Source organism: Sinocyclocheilus grahami, unplaced genomic scaffold (genome assembly GCF_001515645.1).
Source record: "Sinocyclocheilus grahami isolate Dianchi unplaced genomic scaffold, SAMN03320097.WGS_v1.1 scaffold70.1, whole genome shotgun sequence".
NCBI classification, from domain to species: Eukaryota; Metazoa; Chordata; class Actinopteri; order Cypriniformes; family Cyprinidae; genus Sinocyclocheilus; species Sinocyclocheilus grahami.
The window spans coordinates 1,209,135-1,233,421 of NW_015505249.1; the positions used below are offsets into that span (position 1 = coordinate 1,209,135).

The window sequence follows — 24,287 nt, forward strand, 5'->3', positions numbered from 1 at the left end:
AATTGCCACATATACAGAAAAACATATCCATATAAGGAATAGACTTCCTGGCGACAGAGGCTGAACCCCCCTTATAAATCAGCACAAACTCCTTTACCTTGAATATTGGTTAAGAGACATTCAAACACCATACAAGAGAGAGAGAGAACAGATAGAGGAGGGGTGATTCAGAGAAGGAGAGAGAAAGAGTGAGAAAGGAGGGGGGAGGCATTCTCAAAACAGAGAGTGTTTTCTAACAGATACTAATTAGTTGGTTCTGGCTGAACTCTGCAGGAAGGTAGATTTCCAGGAATAGGGTTGGGCACCCCTAATATACATGCTGCTGCTTGTTGGGCTGACATTTTTGACGCACCCACCAAACAAGAGAAAACATAACTCAAACCCCATTGCACACCGTTTCCATGAAACATGTCTTCAACCCAGAAACCGTAGCAAAATCTTGCTCACCGGTTTGAGCTTGAACGTGCCCTTGGTTTATTTAGGGTTGGAGCATTTATTTATCTACTTATTTATTTTTTACTTTCTATCTTGTATTATTTTTTAGTATTTTGTCCTCTGTTGTTTTTGAGGTTGTTGTGGTTACATGCCTGTTATTAAGTGTTTTGGCATTAATAAAAAATAAATAAATAAATAAAATGAGGCATTTGCTTGTGCATGACTCTACATTGATAAATGTCAGTATAAAGTCCAGAACACTGTAATCTTAAACAGAAAAATAATATTTAGTGTAATTGTAATGCTCAGAGAACGTGTTTAGACTTCATACTCAAGAAATTGAATTCATGCATACATTCAATTTATTTTGACACTGGTGGCAACAAATACTATCTTCAACTCTAAGCAGCTTTTTTCTTACACCAGGCATTAATACTAGTTTTCGGTGAGATGACGATAAAATATAGTTGGTATAATACTATATTTGTTAAAGTATAGTTGCTATAATTGTATTATAATTGTGATTTTATCACCTGAAAGAAATGCACAATATAAAACTTAAAAACAGAGGTCAATTCAACTATTAACCATTCTGGCAAGAAACTCTTTCTTGGGTGGTGCTTGAAGATTTCCACCCTTTTTTCTGTCTTTTTTTTTTTTAGGGTTGCAGAGATGCATAGCCTATGGTTGAAGATATCAGCGATGAAAATGGATGTACTGCATTTTATAAAAGAAAGAGTATAAAGACAGTTTATTTTTCCCATAAAATGCAAGATGATGGGTGAAATTGTGAGGGAGAGTGTGACTGTTTGCAGTCCTTATCTTGAGCATGCCAATACCTACAGCGTTTGTAATCTGAAATTAGTAGCAAAAGAGTTCAGAGTACGGTATCAGGGTACTTGGGTGTTCTTATTTTACAGTGCAACTAAATAAATATTCCCTCAATTTAATTAAAACACAACAGTAGATGTGATTACATAAATAAAAATTAACTTTCTCCATAAAGAAATTGTGCATATTAGCTGAATTCACCTAACCCCTGATGTTCTGGAGCTTGTTCATGTTGCTTTATATTTTCCAGAGGGTGGCTAGATACCAAAATATTGATACTGATATAGTATTGATACTAAAAGCCTACTTGCCATTTTGAATCAAAACACTCCACACCCTTCACTAGATAGATAGATACAAATTAATATAGTATATCACATACTAATGCAATGTTGTATGAAACAAACCAGTACTTTAAAAACAGTTTGTATAACTTTTATAAACCAAGTCAAAGCCTAGAAATCTTTAAATCTTGGTCATTTTATGCTAAATATTAAATCATACACAAACATTTAAGATGTCAGGACATCCTAGGCTTCATAAGCTGAATTACAAAATAAAATAAAAGTTTTTGTATGTGTGTGTGCTGTGTATATTTATATAAATACAAACGCATACAGTATATATTTACATGTAAATACATGTATATTTTTATTCATATAATTTCTATTATATATAAATACTTAATATATAAACATAACATAATTCAAATGTGCAGTATGTTTGCTAGAGGAACACAAATGCAGCTCCAAATGTGCAGCCACGGAGGACGGTCTGAAGATCCTGGACAGCTGAGGAAAGTTCTCCAGGATGGTGAATGAACCATTCCCATAGCATTCTGGAGTTTAAGGTCCTGGTGTTCTCTGAAACAGCATGAATTTTCATATTTTAAAAACTAAATAATCGGGCAATAATTTTGTGTCATATTTAGCTATATTTCATTATATGTCAAATAAATGGAGTAACTGGTCAGTTGATCACAATATCAACAGCTCTTCAGTGAAATGAGTCAAGTCAAAGATACACATTTTTACATTTTCTTGTCCTATTTTTTTCTTTTACTAACTTGAGGCGTGCGTACATGCTGTTAAGCCACTAAAAAATAAGGACGGCAAAATGAAGAGGCAGTTTTGTGCGTGGCTTCATTAAAAGACTGAGACCATGGTAGCATGTTATGATAATTATTCTAAAACTCCAAGCAGTAATCAATTACATTAAGAACAGCAGAGAAGAACGAGAGAATTACTCACAGACTCGTAGAACCACAGTCTATGCGCAGAACACACCTCAACACGCACGCGCAGAGAGGAGGTTTTTAAAAACCCGAAAGCTGGAGTCCCTTTATTCACGCGCGTCATTCGAATGTTTGAGGCTGCAACTCCGGGTCCGGATACCCCACCGACTACAACACAGCCCAGAGCAGTGTTGCCAGGTCCGCGGTTTCCCGCGGAATTGGGCAACTTTAACACTGATGCCGCGGGTTGAAGCGACTCCATGATAACGACTAACATGATATTTATCCCCTGGAATGCGATTTGTAACTGGGAACCCCCTCGAAACGCGATTGGGCTAGTTTTGAGTAGTGATTGGGTGGGTATTCTTGTAAAAACCTGGCAACCCTGGCCCAGAGCTCGGCGACACAGCCTTGTGCGTGGGCTTTTATTTCCCGCCACAGCACTACTTGTGGTGCACAGACGAATCACGCAGGTACTGGGCTACTCCGCGGCGGTTCCACCAAATAGTCCGAATATAAAAGCTTATTATAGGTGTACCGTAGTGATTCCGCCAAAACACGGTTTGGAAAATAGATTAATGATGTACTCGCTTATTATATTAATTTTGTAAATTCTGAACGCAAAAAAAGTTACGGATTGCAGTTTAACTGAAGCTTCAAAGCGCGTATAAACTCTGTGCTGGAGGTCGAATTGTTTTCAGAATCACGTGATCAAAGAAAAACGAAAACTGTGTCCGAAACAGCTCCCTATCCCCTATATAGTGCACTCAACTACCATACAATATATAGGGATTATTCTCCCTATCCCCTATATAGTGCACTCAACTACCATACAATATATAGGGATTATTCTCCCTATCCCCTATGTAGTGCACTCAACTACCATACAATATATAGGGATTATTCTCCCTATCCCCTATGTAGTGCACTCAACCACCAGGCTGTTTTTGACACTCTCTGAGTTTTGAATGTTTTCGCCGAACAGTCAGAGGAAAGCTTTAGCTGTATCCCTTCTAACCTTAACCGCCTTAGTGCTTTATGAGGCTCAGCACTAATTACTAATACTAACACCTTAACATTAAAACGCTTCAAAATATAAATATAGTTGCATTACATATTTTCAGTGGCCTAACATGTAATCGTTTGTAATTGTTTGGCAGTGTCTTCTTTCCAATACTAGATGGTCACATTTTCTAAAAGTTTTGAGCACAAATTATTAGAAACTTAAATTATGATTCAGTGTGATTAGGTGAGTTCCTTTTTCTTGGCCCAACTAACCAGTCAGGGGATCTGGGGAACTTCAGAAGGTTTAAGGGGTACAAAATATTTAGTTTTGATTTGTTTAATCTTGACTAAGTCTTTATTACCTGTAAGTTGTAAATTCTTATGAACACTTATACAAATGGATTTATTTGTGGGTGATATTTCATCCAGATCCAACCACAAATTTCTTTTTAGCGTTGAAACAAAAGCTGACTTATAGACACTTTTTTTTCTCAGATAAGGTTCTCTCCACAATTACACCCGGTCACAAAACAAGGGTGGGAAATGTGAAAGGTTTTATTAGTGTATCATACTTACAAGTAACTTTTACACCAATATCCCAACACAAACACATGATCTTACAAATAAAAACATCCTTAAAAAACTAAAGTAACAATAAAATCTGAAAAGATGATGACCAGGTGTTTAAATAATGGATAACGGCTCTCCCAGACTAAACATATTTTCAATGGGAAAAGCAGACTTGTATCCAACACTACACTGAATCTGTCTGAAAACATTACGTACACTTTTCTCCCGCAATACACTGGCAGCACAATAAACTCATGCTGTTGTTGGATCAGCTCAGAATGGATTCTGGAATTCATATCAACTGAACTCATCTTATCAATGATCAGTATTTTTTTGTAATCTAGATAAAGCGTCTGTGAGTGTAAACACTAAACAACAGGAACTGTATCTGCCTGCTCCATTGATGTCCAACACAACACTGTGATGAAACACTAACTCAAGATATACGTGGAAATGTCTTCTATTTTGTCATCAGGTGAGATCCCTAAAGGTTCCTACGATTCAATCAGAAGTCTCTCTCTCCTTCTTAATCACAGCCGGCCCGACAAATCAAAACACCCTGTCGAACTCTGATTGGCTGGTGGTGGCAGGGTTTCTGTTCTGATTGGCTGGCTGCTGGGGCATGTGACCTCTCCTGCGTGGCGGTGCCAGGTACTCAAACATGGAGGTGTTGTGTGTGGAGAGCATGTTTTTGAGGTCGGAGGGCATGGGGTCGGACCAGAAGAAGTCGTGGTTGAGAGCGTCGTCGCTGTCTATTCTCTGAGCCGGATCCAGAACCAGCAGTCTGTCGATGAGGTCCAGAGCGTATGGGTCTTTCACATAAGCCTTCAGTCTGTCCTTCACCTTACGCTTCTGACCCTTAGGAAGCTCCATCTTCTGATACAGCTCATACTTCTTATCCACACCAGGCCAAACCTGAGACAGCACAGAATACAGACGTATAAATAAGACTTAAATATGAAACATGGATTCAAGTTTGTAGGATTTTATGATATTTAGTATGAATTCCAGTTTCATATTTATGCTTTTTGTTCTGATTTTATAAAAAAAAAAAAAATAAAAAAAAAATTGTTGTATTCATTTTGGTTAAATATAATCAAGTAAATAAAAATGTTATATTTAATTTAATTAATAATTCAATAGTTTTATATTCATGCCTTTTGTACTTATGTTAAATATATGCAAATAAATATTTAAAAAGCCAACATGGATTTAAGTTCTATATTTATGATTTTACGCTTTTATTTATTCATTTTTTGTTAAATATATGCATGGCTATGCACAAATTCACATTAATATTGTTAAATATATGCATGAATTCAAGTTTCATATTTATGCTTTTTGTACTCGTTTTGTGAAATATGCTAACAGATAAATGTAAAAATTAGCATGGGCTTAAGCTTCATATTTATGTTTTTGTATTCATTTCATGATAATTTTAAGCAAAAATAAATAAATAATAATAATAATAATAAAATAAAATACCAATCCCAGTTTCATATTTTTACTTTTTGTAATTATTTAAAAAAAATACACAAACAAATAAAGAAAAAAATACTAGCATGTATTTGTATAATAATGCAATTTTAAGCTCTTCCTTATATTAATTTGAAAAAAAAAAAAAAAAAAAAAAACAGATCAGAAGTGGACACTTTAGACATTTGACCATGCAAATATGTAAAATCTGACCACCCAAAGTAGATGTAAAAACCATGTGTAAAGAGGTCTAAAGTATAGTTCTGTGTGTGTGTTACCTCAGGAGTAACAGAGCCACACAGTTGACTAATGAGGGTGAGCTGGTGCTGTTCTGTGTTGCCTTGCATGATGGGGCTTCTGGTCCACATCTCTGCCATGATACACCCTCCACCCCACAGATCTATGGGAGGCCCGTAGTCTCTCTCACCTAACAAAAAACAAATACTCACAGTGATAAAACAATCATTATATCCCACTACAAGTGTTTAAGATGCGTTTCACTTACCCAGCAGCAGTTCAGGCGGTCGATACCACAGTGTGACGACCCGGTTTGTGTAGCGGTTCCCCTGACTGTTCTTAGCCAAACTAAACGCCCTGGCCAATCCAAAATCAGCCAGCTTCAGAACGCCTTCTCTGGTGATCAGAACATTAGCTGCTTTCATGTCTCTGTGGAGGATCTGACACAAACACACAATACTTCAGTCTGGGCCCTTACATCACAGTGACAACCCTGGGCCTGTTTCTTAGCCACATTTACATCAGATAATCTGGGAATATTACCAGGCAAACTGTAAGTGATCACATTGTCTCACCTTGTTTCTGTGTATGTAGTAGAGTCCGTTCAGTAGCATCTGCATCACCTTCTTAATCTCAGCCAGAGTGAATTTAACATTAGCGTTGCTCAGCAGTCCAGCGAGGTCGTGCTCACAGAAATCAAACACTAGATAGATGCTGCCCTTATAACGGTTAAACTGGGTGGCTGGAGAAGAAGAGACGAGAAAAATAAACTGTTATAATAATCCATAATCCTGCAATCAAAAGCAAGACAAAATGTAATTTAACACACTGTCTATTATTTGAAATAGGGTGAGTAACAGGAACTCTAGTTATAGTTACATAGACCCAACACTTTTTGAATAATGAATTTACATGGTCCCTATGATTATTATATGATATATGACTATGAGCTAAACAAAAAACAGTGTCTTTGACTTTTACAATTTCACTCATTTCAATGACTTTTCTGGGTCTGAAATTCACAATTTTAAAATTCCTTGATATTTCCAGATTGTCTATGACCGTGAGAATGTGGAGATAAGTACATTAATGCTTTTAAAGCCACATTTGCATGTAAAAAAACAGCCATGCATCTTATTTATGACAGCAGATACACCATGGGAAGATTAAAAGTAAACACGAATTGTGTAGGTCTTCTTCACCTTTTGTCCTGCAGATCTCAATGAGGTTCACCACATTCTCATGTTTGAGCAGCTGTAAGATCTTGATTTCCCTCAGAGCAGTGATGGGAAACTGAGGAGAAGAGCACAAACACATTTAAATGCGTGACATCTGCATTTAAATCAAGAGTCCAATAACTGTATAACTTGATTTCTGTGTAGGATGGATGCTACATGTTCTCACCCCTTCTTTCTCATTCTCCATAAGTACTTTTTTTAAAGCCACCTTCTTCCCCGTCTGTCTGTGTTTGGCCTTGAACACCTCCCTACAGAGAGAAAACACATCAGTGAATCGCTCAACCTTATAGGTAATCCAACCAGCAATCACTTTGGTTACTTCTAATCCAAAATATAGCATAAGGTTTAAAGAAACAGTTCACCCAAAAATGACAATTTGCTTTATATTTACTCAGACTCACAGGTCATCCATCTTCATCAAAATCAGATTTGGAGAAATTTAGTATTACATCACTGATAAAAACATCACAATAATCCACACGACTCCAGTCCATCAGTTATTGTCCTGTGAAGTGAAAAGTTGTGTGTTAACTTGCAGAAAGCAAATCCACTGTGTCCTTTTAACTTTAAACCATCACGTCTGGACAAAATATGAGTCCATAATCCATAATAACTCTTACTCCATTGGAAAAAGTCCATCCCCTGTTGTCCTCTCACATCATGGCGCTTGATCTGTGCATATTTATCTCCTGACTCAGAGACTATTTTTTCACTGGAGACTTAGCCTTAGTTGTTTTTTTTTAGCAATAGTTTGAAGTTAAATACATCTTAATGATGGATTTGTTAATTACAAACAAGGATATTTTCACTTCACAAGACATTAACTGATGGACTGGAGTGGTGTGGATTACTTGTGGATTATTGTGATGTTTTTATCAGCTGTTTAGACTCTCATTCTGACGGCACCCATTCACTGCTGAGGATCCATTGGTGAGCAAGTGATGTAAAGCTAAATTTCTACAAATCTGATGAAGAAACAAACTCATCTGCATCTTGGATGGCCTGGGGATGAACCAACTGTCTGAAAATTCTCATTTTTGGCTGAACTATTCCTTTAATGACCCCTATAGACATTATTAGCCACTGTTTTCCTGACAGTGGATTGCAACAGTAATGAAAAGATTAAATGTATATTACGGTTTATTTACGTATACAAGCATCAAATAGGCTTACTCACCCGAAGGTGCCCTGGCCGATCTTCGCAAGCTTCTCATATTTGGAGAATTCATCACAGAAGGGAAACTCGACCCCATCATAGTATTTAGACATGATGGCGGTCTCTCTGTCCGGCCTAAACACACACAACATACACATTTTGTTTTTAAAACACGATGAAGAGCTCTCTTTACCTTCTGTTGTTCTTACACTGAGCTCATTATAATTACAACACTCGTACAGACGCATTTTGGCAAATTTATGTTTTAAATACGACATTATTTAGTCTTTTAAGATGCTGTTTTGGTTGTGTGGGTGATTTCGTGTTCGACATTCGGCCCGACAAAGACATAAACCAAACTCACACCGTTGTTTAAAATACTAACTATATTTAAACAGTACAAATACGTGCTTGACATGTTAAAGATAAACCAAATCGAGTTTTTAATATTTTAAATGACTGATAAGAGATAGAATATTATTAAAATATTCGTACTTATCCCCACCGCCGGAGCTTCCGGTTTTGTCGCGCTGCATCCTTGCTGTTCCTCTGCGGTCCGCAGGACAGATTCAACCGCGCCAAGAAAAACTCTATCGCCACCTGCCGCCAGAAAGATCCAGTTATTACATAAAGCTACTCCACAAATGTGTTTTTTATTTGTAGATTGAAACATATTGTGATAAAACGTATTTTATCCGACAAAACCATACCTAAACTCATATCTCATTAACATTGGATAGAAAAACATTAAATATTATTATATGTAATAAGAATTGATACAATATAGACAAACGTATTTTAATTTTTATTCATTTTTCATCTGGTATATACAATACATAAAGATTTTTAATAGCACCCTATGGCACTTTAAGACAAGAGCGGTATGATCTTTATTGATCAAAATAAATATTTAGTCACATTATTGTTATAATAATTATCCAATCTTTCATATATAACAAAATTATCCCAAAACCAAGTTAGCATGTTCAAAAATCCAGGCTGCATTTGAAAATAGTAGCTTGTTTCTAGATTATACACTCTCCGGTCTACTACAGTACATAAAATGCTACAAAAAATTTAATTACACTAAGATTCAAAACGTAAGTCATATTTGACAGTCCATTTTTATACACCTCCAGTCCTCTGATGTATATACACGCACACAAAACACATTTTTATTCACTATGAACAGATGTGGGCACCGCAGTGTTGAAATGCTTTGAACATCGTTTTGCATCCACTTGTGAATGCAAACCTTCCCATGCATGTGTTAGAAATGACACATTAATATTACATTAGAGAACAATGTCTTATTTATGGCACAATTATTTCAGTGCAACGAAAAATTTTTTTTAAAACACAAACACTGATAAACAGGCAACCTGACTTTCTATTTCATGGATGGAAAGATCCAGTTAAAAACACCAAAACTGTAGTGTAAAATAAAGAAGCTTACACAGAAAATTAACTGAATGCACTTTAAGTTAATTTGAATGTAACTTCAAATTAAAGTATCCCAATAAAGTAAACAAACAGCTCAAGTAGATTCGGATTGATGTGCTTTTTACATAAACTGATGAACTGGTCCAATGCTCTTCAGGAAGTAGAATGCATGGATTCAAGAAGAAAATATTTCATCCATGATTTGAAGTACATCTTCACAGAGTGAACTGTTGAAGGAATAGTTCACCCAAAAATGAAAACTAGCCAACAGTGTACTCGCCCTCAGGCCATCCAAGATGTAGTGGAGTTTGTTTGTTCATCAGATTTGGAGAATCTGTTTAGCAGTACATCACTTGCTCAGCAATGGATCCTCTGCAGTGAATGGGTGCCGTCAGAATGAGAGTCCAAACAGCTGATAAAAACATCACAATAATCCACACCACTCCAGTCCATCAGTTAACATCGTGTGAAGAAAAAGATGCATGATTATAAGAAACAAATCCACTATTAAGACATTTTAGCTTTAAACCTTTGATTTCAGCTAAAATATGAGTCTATAATATTGCTTTCTGCAGTGAAAAAGTTGTCTCGGCTGAATCAGGTAAAAAACATGCCCAGATCAAGCACCGTTTACTAGCCAAAACAGCCTAAAACAGTACTAAAAATTTTTTTTGTTTCAAGTTAAAACACCTTCATGATGAATTTTCTCACAAACATTCAGCTTTTTTCCTCACAAGACCTTAATTGATGAACTGGAGTGGTGTGGATTATTGTGATGTTTTTATCAGCTGTTTGGACTCTCATTCTGATGGCACCCATTCACTGCAGAGGATCCATTGGTGGGCAAGTGGTGAATTTCTCTAAATCTGTTCTAATGAAGGAACAAATTCATCTACATCTTAGATGGTCTGAGGGTGAGTAAACTTTAAGCACATTTTTATTTTTGGGTGAACTTCTCCTTCGAGTACTGGGACAGAGGGTTCAGGCACTAGGTGGCGCACTTGCTGTGTTTGGCTGGATGTCTGGCACTGCAGACACATGCATATGTCCATTATGAGTTTAAAGCAGGGTCCAAGTGTTTTAAAGCCCCTCCCACCAGGTGTAAACTACCTGTGATGAGGACGTGTATGTTTACAGCCTCTCGTAGCAGAGCGGCTTTCGCATTTATGCTAGGTTTAACGGGTATGACACATTTGTTTGGGTCTGACAGTACCGAGTCTCTTCCCTGACTGATCCACTGCAGAGCGCTGAGGATGCAGGGAAACACCAGTGTGTCCCTGTGTCTTTCTGCCACCAATGGCAAACCACCTCCGATCAGAAGCTCCGCCTCTGGCTTCTCCTCCTGGCCATTCAGAACGCGCCAGCTCTGCTGGTTGTCCAGGCAACGTGTGAGCATGTTCTCCACAGAAACGTTAAAGTTCTGTTGGTCTGAAGGACAGAGTGTGTTATTAAAATGCAGAATGCAAATAAACCTTGTAATGCAGCATTCTAACCAAAATACAATCTTTTAAGTGATTTATCCTAAACAATCTTCATGTAAAATTATCAAGAATCTCACAAAAACTCAACATAACAGCATAAGGGAGTTCATTCTAATAGTCTGATGTTAATTTTGCTAAGTAAACAACTCAATCTAAAAAGTAAAAAATACAAAGGAAACGCTTACAAATATTGGATATAAAAGCACATTTTAAATGAGTTTCCTAAACTATTTGATCAATGTTTCAATATTAAATAAAAAAATTAATTCATAATCATGTAATTCAGTATAATTTAATTAAACTTGAATTACATTTTTTTTTTATAAATTCAATCCAAATAAAATGCATTTATTTAATAAAATATATTTTGAATGTATTATATAAAATTACATATAACATACAAAAAAATATATATATATCTATATATATATCGTTGCACTGCTTTTCGGGATAGCCTGATTGTGATATTTTGGCCAATACATCTATAAAGGCAAAATCTAGAAAGCCTTCATCATCGATCTTCATGCTAAAAGTTCAATTCATCCATAAAATGTTGCCTAGTTAGTCAGCACTCTTAAGACATCTTAAAACTGGGATGTTAAAATCACCAAAAATTTCTTCCTGAACCACTCAAAACATCTATCATCTTATTGATTGACTAGATCTCACATCATCTTGTGTGTCTGGATCTCTTACACATGACGGTGGCTGGAAGCATCTCTTACCTGCATTACAGGTCGCTATGGCCTCTGTGATGTTTGGACAGAACACAGCAAAATCAAAAAGACAGGGCTATAACAAAGAACAATCGTTAGAATGCTAATAATACAAACAAACATGAGTCTGGTTGGCTTAGTGCAGATTAATAGGATTAAAAAGTGTGAAATAACTCACTACGAGCAGTTTGAGCATAGCACCACAGTCTCTCTCTCCTGTAGCGTTGAATAAGAGGACCCTCACCACCGGACCCCTACAAACACAAAGAGCATTAAACATCAACAAAAATTAAACGCTGTCTGCTGATACACACAATTCAAGATCCACTGTTTGGCTCCACTGAATATATTCTCGAGTTTCTACTACATGTCTTTAGATTTGCATTTAAACCTTTCAGTTTTAAAGTTACAAACATAGAAGTATTTTAGAAAACAGATCGTTTTGGTCCTTATTTACATTTGCATTATGCAGATGCTTTTATCTAAAACAACTTACACAGCATTCAATGTATACATGTATTTGATCAGTTCACAGCTTCCCCGGGAATGGAACCCATGACCTGGCGGTAAAGGGATAGTTCACCCAAAAATGAAAAATTCTGGTATTAATTACACACCTTCATGTTGTTCCATCTTCTGAAAAATATATTTTTGATGAAATCCGAGAGCTCTCTGACGCTGCATAGACAGCAACACAACTGAAACGTTCAAGGCCCAGAAAGGTAGAAAGGACATCGTTAAAATAGTCCATGTGACATCAGTGATTCAACCGTAATGTTATGAAGCTATGAGAATACTTTTTGTGCACAAAGAAAACAAAAATAATGACTTAATTCAACTATTTTTTCTGATGTCACAGACTATTTTACCGATGTCCTTGCTATGTTTCTGTGCCTTGATCGTAGTAGTTCCCTTGCTGTCTATGGGAGGGTCAGAGAGGTCTCGGATTTTATCAAAAATATCTTAAAGGGGTCATATGATGTTGCTAAAAATAACATTATTTTGTGTATTTGGTGTAATGAAATGTGTTTATGCGGTTTAAGGTTAAAAAAACACTTATTTTCCACATACTGTACATTATTGTTTCTCCTCTATGCCCACCTTTCTGAAACACGTCGATTTTTACAAAGCTCATCGTTCTGAAAAGCGAGGTGTGCTGTGATTGGCCAGCTATCCAGTGCATTGCGATTGGCCGAATACCTCAAGCGTGAGACGGAAATGCCCTTTACCATATTGTGATGCCTTGTCCCGGCCGGAGCGACGAGACAAAAACATTAAAACCCATTATAAACGAGGCATTTGTTGCATCCAATGGGGACATAATTACGGATAATAATGACTTATACTGTCTTTTTACACGTTGCGTTGCATCGCGCCGCGTAATCATAAAATGCAATGAAACACACAGCGCAACCCTCTACATTGCGAGTAAATCACTCGCATATGCGACTAAATCTTCACTCTGGGCGACTAAATGATGTCTAATATTAGATAATTGCTAATAAATTCTCAGATTTTACTCGCCAGTGTGAGTTGGAGGCTAAATATAAGTTTAGCTCAGATATATTTTCATTCGCCGAACACTCTCCGACTGAGCGTAAACTAAAAAATTTACTAGCCAATGGCGATTCAATTGCCAAGGTGATCGTAGAGGGCTGCAGCATCTTCACAACATGGCGGCGGCAGCAACAATGAAGTTACGTCTCCTTCCATTTGGGCGGCATTATGCAAATCTTCCCACATCGTGACGTAGACGTGGGGGCATGTTTAAATTAGGCGTTTAAGGAGGGCGTGGACGAGTCTTAACTTTTATAAAGAATATCTCTTTGGGTTTGAGACTTTAGTCTTTGCAACTTTAGGGATCTTATCTATTCACGAACAGCTTGTAACACTCCAAAGAGAAAGGAAAACTTGAAATCGCATCATATGACCCCTTTAAATTGTGTTCCGAAGATGAACAGAGGTCTTACGGGTTTGGAACAGCACGAGCGTGAGTAATTAATGGCAGAATTTTTAATTTGGGGTGAACTATCCCTTTAATAACACCATGCTCTACTGTCTGAGTAAAAGAGGAAGGCCTTCTCACCCTGCATTTCTCTCATGTTGTGGTGCGATCTCATTGAACCAGTGGACACAGGCCTGCATGCTGCGTGTAGTATGAGCTCCGTCCAGGAAATACGTCACAGGACCGTGTTTTAGTGTTTGATTGCGCCCAGGCCACTCAGTCTCCGCAAGACCTGTGAAAACATATATATATTACCTACAACTGCTAAATGCACTATGACCTTTCCAAGACTGTGATTTAGTAATTTTGTAACCGTAGTGATTAAATATCAGGACAAGTAACCAAAAGGCTGCAAGTTCAAATCTCAAAAGTGGCCATTTTAATTACATATTTGAGAAGGTATTTGTGCATGAAAGAGATACATTTTAAAATACAGCAATAACATCCCCGTCTCTTGCTTGTTGCTGCCTATGTAGGCAGCACACATCAAAGCAGTTCACTAGGTTTCAAAAATGAGCTTTTAATTGGGCTGTATAGTGTGTTTTTCCAGACCTTTTATCATTGCAGGACTGGGCTGGAAGGCTGGAGCTGGACTCACACCGCTGAACTCCACTGGAGATGATGACGCGGGATCTGAGGAACAAACAGCTGATTAAAAACACAAACAGAGGTACGTGAACTAACCCACAAACAGTCAGAAACACGCACCTGTGAGGAAGTGTCTCTGCAGCCAGGTGTGTGAGAGCTGTAGAGCCAGAGAAGCGTTACTGCGCTGATGATGACCGGCTAAACCCAACCTGAGCGAATCCTCGCTCTGATACTCCTCCAGATCAGGACACACTGATAACGAACACTGAGAGAGAAACCGAGAACAATATGAGCAAATTAACTGCATTTTGAATTGTGTATTTGAAGTGCATATTTGTATTTCTCACCCCAATTTCTTCTGCTCTCTCTTGAAGCACCATCTTCGGCCCATCAGACTGTTTGACTGTGAATGCAGGAACTCCTGGCTGCAATAAACAGATTCACTAAAAATCCTCTTAAGATGCAAAGTTTTGAATTCTTTTTCACACAAGAGCCACAAAAATTCACCTTAAAAATCCCTCCTTTCTGCCAGGCAATTTTCTCAATGGTGTCTCCCAGTATGCTGGTGTGATCTATGCCTAAAGAGGAGATGCCACACACCCAGGGACGCCTAGGAAAAATATTTTAATAAATTAAACCTCAATCCCCTTTATAGTGAAGCGTATCATTTCTGTCCCATTAGCAGCACCAAATGCAAACACAAAATAATGATTTTCAACAAAAACATCCACCTGGATGGTTGAAAAATCGCCTCAATTTCTTCAAATCTTTTCTGATGAAGAAACAAACTCATCTACATCTTGGATGGAGAGTAATTGTTCAGCTAATTTTCATTTTTGTGTGAACTATTCCTTTAACGTTTTAGAAAGATTCTGTGTGCAACTAAAGCGAAGGTGTTTTTGAATAAAGATAAGCTATCATTATTATGTATTCTTGAGCATAAGATCATATAAAATGCAGAGCGAGATGATTTCTTTATTTTCACGACCACTGATTGGTTCATATTGTCAGTCAGGATCATTACTGATAGGATCAAAAAAACTCATGAAGAATGCAGATCAATGATTGGCTGATACGAGAGGAATGTGTCACGCTTGAATTATGAAAAGCCAAGCGAATTGAGATTAAATGGAGTTCACACTATAATAATGCAGCACAAAGAAAGTATTAGACACGCTACACTGAAGCAGACGGGAGAGAGACAGTAAAAACTCAGATACTCAAGGCTAAATAGTGCTGTGATACCTAATGATATTTGTGCAGTCATACGCTCCACCGATCCCAACCTCAAAGACAGCCAAATCAACCTGCACAGGGGCAGAGAGATAGACAGAGAATTTAGGTGAAGGTTAATAACCTTAAGCATTTATAATAAAGGACAATGATCTCTGAGACAAAATAATTCAACTTTGACATTGCTGATAAGATGATAACAGAGTACTAAAAAACCAGCAGTAAATCAGTATCAAATTAGTTGATCTGATATGTAGGTTTCATTACAGGCTCAACTGTTGTAATAAAATGATTACATTTACAGATAATACAGTTCAGTAATGTTGCTCACCTTCTCCTGCAGAAAGATGTGAAAGGCCAAGATGGTGAGAAAGCGGAAATAAGCAGGCATGCTGCCACCATGGGCATCCTGAAAAGTTAAACCCAAATGTTATGACAAAGAAAAAGCCTTTAAAAATCACTCATATCACAGCTGTACATTGCCATTTCTGAAGGATACATGGATGCAGATTTTCAAAGAGACATTTTAAGTTCTGGTGTTTGAACAAATGGCACTGTTTCTTTCCTCACATGATTGACATGCTGTTGCGATTATGCAATTACATGACCAGACGCCTCACATTTACACTTAACACAATTAACATGGAACAGATGCGAATGTAACAGAGCAGTCAGCAGGAAACATGCACTCCTTTCATAGGAATTAAAGCATTAAAACTCAAGAACCAGATAATTGTTTAACGCTAACACTTCTTCACAAATGCACAAGTAAATCTTGTAAATTGTGTTTAATTTAATTTTTTCCTTGAAGGTTTCTTGCATCAAAATCATTCATAAAACTCTATATGCAATTATTGATATGTGGAAGTTAGCCGATCACAATAGTGATTGTGATTTGAATATATTCGTATTTGCATGTATTAACATATTTCACACTATCATCATATGTTATGCGTTTAGGATTGTGTCATAACCATCATAATTCATGACTGAGCCATTTTTACCATTCGTTTTCAAAAATGGTCTGGTATATAAACAACTTAGGAAGAAGTTTAAGCAGTGAATGTTAGAGAATGCCTACATCGCGTATTGACTTAAAAACACCATCCGTCTCACCTTTGTCTCCTCCAGTCGACAATACACCTGCCAGAAGTATTTGGTGAAAAGCTCTTTTCCTATTGGCTGCCCGTTGATTCTGATTCGCTCTCTCACTTGCACCAAATGAGGTGAACTAAAGAGAGAATGCAGAAAACAAACAATACACAAATCAAGCTACACAATAAAGATAACACAGTCAATGTAACGACTTTACTACAGTGTTTGTTTAAGCCCTAAAGGTCTTGCTGTGAACAATGGTCAATGATTATGTAAATCATTAAGCTTGAGCTAAAGTTCAACAAAACCTAGGACAGACTGATTACATCATTCACACGGTAATAGTGACGTGGCACATAGCTTTACTTTCTCCTCAAAGAACTGGTTTATTTGAGTGGACAGATCAAGCAAAGTTCAGCATGAACTCACATACATGTGCATGCATGATTAAACAGTGGAGTTACGCAACACTTACACAGATTTAAAAACCCTGCTGCTCCCACAATCACTAAAGAATGACTATAAACACGTTTATCTCCAATCACTGAATTATTTTGACTGGTTATAATACCTGTAGAATCCAGTCCGGAAGCCATAGTTTCTCAAAATCTGTTCTGTAAAGGCACATGTTGAACCCTAAAAAAAATCAATAATAATAATATTGTCAGCATTTTATAACTTTTATAACTTGATGGAAAGTTTAACTGCTCAGTGAACAGGTTTACCTTTCCTTTTGTTCCAGTTACGTGAATAATATTTAGACGATCAAGTTCGTCTACCTGAGAACAAACAGGACACATCAGCACATATTGAACGGTTATTTACTAAGCATATTCTAATTAAAATATGGATGTGAGCATGTTTTAACAAGTCAAGACGAGAAAGAACTTGTTTTCACGATATAAAGCAGAGTTTAGTTGTTTTTGGTTGCCAATGAGCAGTCACAGTTAAGCAGATATTGACTATAATAGCTTTAAATGCGTTTTATAATAGTTTTACAATTATAAGCATTATACTGTTTAAATAATTTGTCATTTATATTTTTTAGTCTTTTGTTTTTAATTTAATTGTTAAATAATGTGAAGTGTTTTTATGTGCCATCATACGCATTCATTTACATTTCATTCAAGTCAAGCTGCAATTAAAAAGAAAATAATGAAATACAATTAAGTACCCAAGTACCTTTCATTTGTAAATTATTTCATTCACTGGATCTGGATGTAGGCATGACCACTTTGGAGTTATTTAAGCTCCAAAAATATACAAAGGATAAAGCCAAGTAATTATAGAAATTATTATTTACTATTAATTTTGTAATTAAATTACAGAATGGAGCATGTTTCAATGAGGAAGAACCCATTTGTTATGAATCTTATCTTTTGTTTTGTGTCCATCAAGTTAAGCAAATAAAAGAAATAATGAAACAAAAATTAAACAAAAAATCTCTTTCATTTGTAAAGAATTTAATTTTCCAAAAATAGGCATTGCCACATAGTTAATAGGGCTGTCAAAATGGCAGAAAAACTAAATTCGGATTTTTTTTACTTAAATATTATCAATATTCGAATTATATTCGAATTTAAAAGGCATAATTTCAGTAAGGGGGAAAAAAGCTTTTGGCTTCTCTCGAGGCCACAAGAGGGCGCATCGAGCAAAATATTGTGCATGTTTCTTCAAAGCATAATAAAATAACACGACTATCTTTAAAAAAAAAAAAGTGCATACTGTTTAAAATTGTGTTTATAAACCATATATAATTAATAAAGTTGCTTGTTCATGCATGTATGTATAGTTTAATATAAAGGACCGAAAACCAATCACAAAAAGTACTTTCTTCATTTAAAAACTTGAGATGCGGTAGGATGGGGAAAACCGCCATAAAGTCTCGGGACATGTTTTTTATAAGTTGAACTTAGATTAATTTGAGCTTTCTAAACATGCTGCTCTCTCGTGCGGGTGCAGCGCTGATAGATGTCCCTCTAGAAAATGCGATGAATATGCGTTCTGTGTGAACGGCTTGGTTTCGGTTTTGACGTAAACAACATCTCCCCCGCATTGATGTTCTCTTTTTCTGCAATATTTTGAATGAACAATGTAGCAGCGCCGCATCTAGTGGCTTCAACTGGATAGGCTAACAAAAACATTACATTGTCGTCGCATTTCGTGCGCCACTGATAAAAGGCTGCCTGACGTTTTTGCATTCGAATGTGGATTTTTATTTTAAATTCGACGAATATTCGAAATTAAAAAATTCTTTGGACAGCCCTAATAGTTTTTTAATATACAAAAATATACAAAAGCTAAAGCAATGTGCTTACAGAGATTTGATGTATGCATGCACGCTGACATTTATTGATGCATTTAAAAACACTGAAATATAAAAATGTAAATTATTTTTACACAATGTTGTCCTAATTCATAAAAAGAAATTGTATAATATCCGCTCACTAAGCTGCCAATTAAATCTCTTAATCAGCAAAGGATGAATGATTATTGGCTGAGACTGATATCAAAATGCACAAATAACATTAATGCAGTTACTGTGATATAAAAGCACTCCTACAGTCATATAATGATTTTGGTATTACACTTGTGAAGCTGATACCTTGAGTCCTGCCCGCTGGAGGAAGCCTCTCATGGCCTGCAGCTGGAGCTGAGGATGACCTCTCTCTCTCTTCACCTGCTCCAGAGCGCTGGCGTTTGTCTGGAGGGTGTTGAGGGTGCAAACCGCATCCTGAAACACATTCATAATGCTACAGGATCTCAAAGACTTCATGCCATCTCAAACACCAGCTCTGGAGCTCACAAAACTCTCATGTTCACATCCAATCCAGATTTACAGCTCGCTATATAAGTGTAATTCTGAGCTGATATTCAGAGAATAGCCAGATGTCCATGTGAAGGTTTAGCCTCTACAAAATGAGGCTTTACTAACAAAAACTGAACTTCTGAACTCTTTCATAATATTTAGTCAATGTTTAGCCAGAATATCTGTTTAATGTAGTGCAATCATATTACAACTGACAAATGACAACCTAATATGTTTTATTGCTGAATGTTTTGGTTGGTTGGCAAAAGTGATCTGATGAATCATACGAGGCAAAATATAATCGCATATATTGACAATCACTTATTAACAAAATAGAACCTGCTTGACTAGTAAAGGCAAATCTAGTCCTGACACCATAACAAATCTGAGGAAATCTCAGAAAAAAAAATGTCTAAAAATCTTAGATATGCAAGTCAAGTCAAGTCTAGTGTCCATTTTATGTTAATTAGTTTAAAACACTAGTAAACAATCCAATTGTGACATTATTACACGATTATTCATTAAATTCTAGTACTAATTTCTTTGCTATCATCCAAACAGTGACAACTTTCTATTCATTTGTTATTGGTAACCACTTGCGCTTTGTTACCAGTAACAGTTGCCTGTAATTACCTGTGACTAGAAGCAAAGAAAAAAGTTGTATCTCATAAATAAATGCTAATAACACTTTATTAATAGAAAGTTTGCTATAGATGAATGTTATACGGCTTGCCATATGAATATGTATTGACCTCAATGGAATGCACGCCATGCGCTCATTACGCGGAAAAAATTGCCGCGCTTTGATTTTAAACTCTAACGGTTTATGTAACAACTGTCACTTATGAATCAGCCGCGTGCGAGGAATTTACTGCGTTATTTTAACCGAGCCCAAAACATAAAACTTCCAGCCAAAAGTCCAAACAAAATCGCACAAACTCAACAATTATTGTTAATCATTTCCATACATACAGTACACATAATAACATACGGACGCAGTATGCGTTACCTGGTAGTCCATTCTTCGGAACCGCGGAGCAGCTTTGGTGCTGGAGAGTCTCGCTGACAGCTCGGTGATTTTAGTCCAGTGTCTACACCCGCGCAAACGCGCCAGCACGCGGAACAAGCGCAGCATGGTGACCCAGAGAGAGCAGGAAGCGGCTCCTAATTTGGGGAGTTTTCCTGTCAACACGGAACTCTAGCGTCATGCCACGCCTCCAGCCGGCTTGCCATACAGACTCACTACAGTTTACTATCGCCAGCGCGTTTCTCTGGGTTGCCATGCAGTGCTGCTAAACGCTTCTCACGTGTCAGCTTTCTTCAAGAGCCAGCGCACACCTCGTACTGCGCATGCGCGCTCTCACTTATAACGACGCAGCACCGCCACCTACTGGACAGAGCTGGAGAGAAAAGCGAATTTGATTGAGCTTTATAGGTTTGTGTTAATGTAATTTAATTTCTCATTAGCAATTATACTTTAGAAAATCATCAAACCATATTAAAACATTCAGACTGGAAGGAAATTTAACTAATTGAATGTTTCATTGCATTAAAAAAAATATATATATATTTTTATTTTAAAATGATTTAATTTGTAACATTTTATTTAAAAAAAAAATGTGTTGTGACAAAATTAAATGAACATTTATGTATAATAATTTTAACAATCAGGAAGCAAAGTGTAAAATGAAGGATCTCAGCTTTGCTTCTGGAGAGAGGACTGAAAACGTGCTGTGAAGCAGGAATGAGAAGCTCCTGCAGTTCTGCTAAGTGGCCAGTAGATGTCGCAAGAAGATAAATCTAAAAAAAAGATTTATGTGATGCTATTCATCACATACATAGGCCCTACATGCATTTCCAAAGATTAAAATTCAAATGCGCTTAAAAATATTGTTAACTGTTTGTGAAATTAATTTAGAACGGTTTAATGACATTGTTAATTATTGTGGGTTAATCGACTTCATTGCGAATTGTATTTAAAGCTGCAAAACTGTACTTGTGTTCGAAGAGCCTACATATGATCAAATTTCAACTTCAAATATAGTAAACTGACTTAAAAATATCGTGTTAAATGTCATATAACTTAAAAAAAATAAAGTTGAAATTGGTTAAATAAATTTTGATTAGTTAATGGAATAAAATATTTTGCGTGACTTACTGATCATGGCCTATATAATTTTTTAGAGAGCTGAACTATGGTAAAGAGCGACATTACTGTTTTAAGTCTAGTAATAAAAGATCATTATAAAGCTAATGAAATATTTTTTCTCACTTTTAAACAAGAGATTCCACATAAAAATATACATGGGGTGGTTACCTTTAGTATCAAGGGGTGTTGTGGCATAGTGGTCAACAGATCAATGCTGGTAAATGGAAGGAAAATATATTCATATAAATGTATAAGGCCATAACAATGGCCTTGTTTAGGGTTTGAATCGCTATTAGGCTTTTTATTTCTAAGCATCTGTAGGTTATTGTCCTTTAAATAATACAAACCCGAGTGTGGAATGAAGAATCTGTATGATTGATCCAACATAAAAGCTCATTTGAAGGTTCCTGGCTCGATCCCAGAGGTCTTACTCATTGCTATATACAGTGACCCTTGGGTTAATAGAGCAGACGTGCGTTTGCTTACAGTGTAGGACAGCGTCCAGCACACAGAGAAGGTGAAATTCGTGAGAAAGGCCATATATCAGGAGATGATCAAAGTAACTACTAACGACTCCGTATTAAAGTTGTCCAAGCATGTGATGACATTTAGTCCAGTGTGACGAGCCTTTTAGCTTCATTACGTGCTAAATCCATTCCCGTGATGAGATCCTGAATTACTGAAATGGAAAATACGCGAGTTTCAGCTCTGGTTATCTTCTTGGAAGATGCTTGTGCGGTGATAGTGAGCAATTTAGATAATGACCAGTCATTCTGCCGTTTATCCGCACGTAAACAGGGTTTATCTCGGTGAAACATGTGCGTAAAAGGGATTACGAGGAGGCTAGATGTCAAGATTTGGTCAGAGATGTGCAAGAAATGAGAATGCGGTGTTATGTATTCAGACGGGCGACGAAGGAGATCATTCCAGTTCTAAGGAATGACTTGAAGATGAGAGATTACAAGGACTAGAACACGGTGTCTCTGGCCTCTGGGCTTTTATCCAGATTAGACCCAGATTCCCATTTCAGGTTTTGTTACGTAGAGCCGTTTGGCTTTGGCCTGCAGCCCTTTGACCTCAGAGGGAGAATGGGAAAGGGTTATTTTTTCCTTTAGTTAATTAGTTGGGGATTAAGTGTTTAAAATTGAATTTATGTAAATATTTATCCTTTTAAAACTTAAATGTATCCATATAAATGCATAAATCGATTTAAAAAATCCATCGTGTCTTTAAATCGGTAGACGCCATTTTGAATTTAACGCGACGAAAACGAGGCTGCGATTTGCAACAGTCTTACAGTGGCATGTGCTGCATAAAGATGTAGTAGTGGTCAAAAATCACAAGTTTCAGAACTGTTTCATGAAGTTTTTGTCCACAGAATGTTTTTTCGTTAGCAAACATCGCTTAAATGCGCTGTACTTCATTCCCTCGTGGCCTTGTTTTCATTCCTGTCAGATATGGTGCTACCCTGACTAAATTCTTTAAAGGGGTCATCGGATGCAAAATTCACTTTTGTTGTTGTTTGAACATAAATGTGTGTTTGAAGTGTGTGTACACATCCACCCAATAATGATAAAAATCCACCCAGTGCTTTTTTTAAAATCTCTATTTCATACCTGTCAACCCTCCCGTTTTTCCAGGATTCTCCCGTAATTTACCATTCTATCCCGCTATCATCCCGTTTAAATATTTTCCCGTATTTCTCCCATATTTTTAATCTTTCTATTTAAAAAAAAATAAAAAATCCGACTGGTCATATTTTATATGTTTGCTACATTCGCTTCCGGTAAAACTCCCGTAATTTGTATGGGCCAAACCTCATTATATGAATAATCACGACAACAAATTCCAAGGTTGTCCAGTTGCCAGATCTTGTCTGAAACGCATCTTTCTCACACGATCGACACATACAAATTGCAACCCATTTGTCCCCTCAACTTGGCAACCTACAGCCCAGTGACGCTATTGATGTGTGCGCAGGTAGTACCGCGGGAATGCATAATGAGATTACACTTCAAAAGGCTATTTAAACGATTAAATATGAGCCCTGCAAGTTTCAAAGTCAGGTGCTGCACTGCTTTGTTTACTGCAGTTATGGGGGAAACGGCTATATTCCTGGCGAAAAGCGCCACCTGCTGGCAGAGAATGAATTTGCATTTTTCAATAAGCCCTTCTGCTCTTTAGACCAAAGCCAAAAACTACCCTTTCCTAATGTGCTAATTAGCAAGTTTCACGATGAATGCAGCTAAAGTAAACAGTCCCTCTGAGAGCAGCTCGGAAGAGAGGGGCGGGGTCAGCAGAGCTCATTAACATTTAAAGGGAAATGCTACAAAAACGGCTTGATCTGAAAAGAGCTGTTTTTGACAGGGTAAAAAAAAAGGTGTTTTTTACACTACCATTGAGAAATTTTAACCAAACTATGTTACAGACTTTTCATTAAGACCCTAAAGAATCATATCAACTTGTGGAAAATTGGCATCTTATGACCCCTTTAATACTATGGCTTTAAATCAAACAAAATAGCGTCTTTATGTAATTTGTGTGTAGTCAAGTATACATCCAACACATAAAAGCTAATTTGAATGC

At 36.8% G+C, this 24,287-nt stretch overlaps 2 protein-coding genes across 3 annotated transcripts; both read right to left on the reverse strand.

The window, feature by feature from the left end:
• Positions 1-4,040: 4,040 nt before the first annotated feature.
• cdk9 (cyclin-dependent kinase 9 (CDC2-related kinase)) lies at positions 4,041-8,775 on the reverse strand. Its single transcript, XM_016272401.1, has 8 exons — positions 8,678-8,775; positions 8,204-8,317; positions 7,193-7,274; positions 6,991-7,081; positions 6,364-6,530; positions 6,057-6,228; positions 5,830-5,978; positions 4,041-4,990 (listed from the first exon to the last, which is right to left on the reverse strand). Exons 1-8 carry the CDS (start codon positions 8,716-8,718, stop codon positions 4,625-4,627), a joined length of 1,182 nt encoding a protein of 393 aa, XP_016127887.1. The 5' UTR covers positions 8,719-8,775; the 3' UTR covers positions 4,041-4,624.
• Positions 8,776-10,519: 1,744 nt separating this feature from the next.
• LOC107585466 (folylpolyglutamate synthase, mitochondrial-like) lies at positions 10,520-23,549 on the reverse strand. Of its 2 annotated transcripts, XM_016272486.1 has the most exons (16): positions 23,539-23,549; positions 20,562-20,821; positions 19,349-19,477; positions 17,469-17,522; positions 17,315-17,379; positions 16,765-16,879; positions 15,980-16,057; positions 15,661-15,722; positions 14,923-15,025; positions 14,763-14,840; positions 14,536-14,680; positions 14,380-14,460; positions 13,909-14,059; positions 12,001-12,076; positions 11,832-11,898; positions 10,520-11,053 (listed from the first exon to the last, which is right to left on the reverse strand). In XM_016272486.1, exons 2-16 carry the CDS (start codon positions 20,685-20,687, stop codon positions 10,677-10,679), a joined length of 1,707 nt encoding a protein of 568 aa, XP_016127972.1. In that variant the 5' UTR covers positions 20,688-20,821; positions 23,539-23,549; the 3' UTR covers positions 10,520-10,676. The 2 variants fall into 2 exon arrangements, with proteins under 2 accessions (XP_016127972.1, XP_016127973.1); XM_016272487.1 differs by lacking the exon at positions 23,539-23,549 and having other exon boundaries at positions 20,562-20,836.
• Between the last annotated feature and the right edge of the window lie 738 nt (positions 23,550-24,287).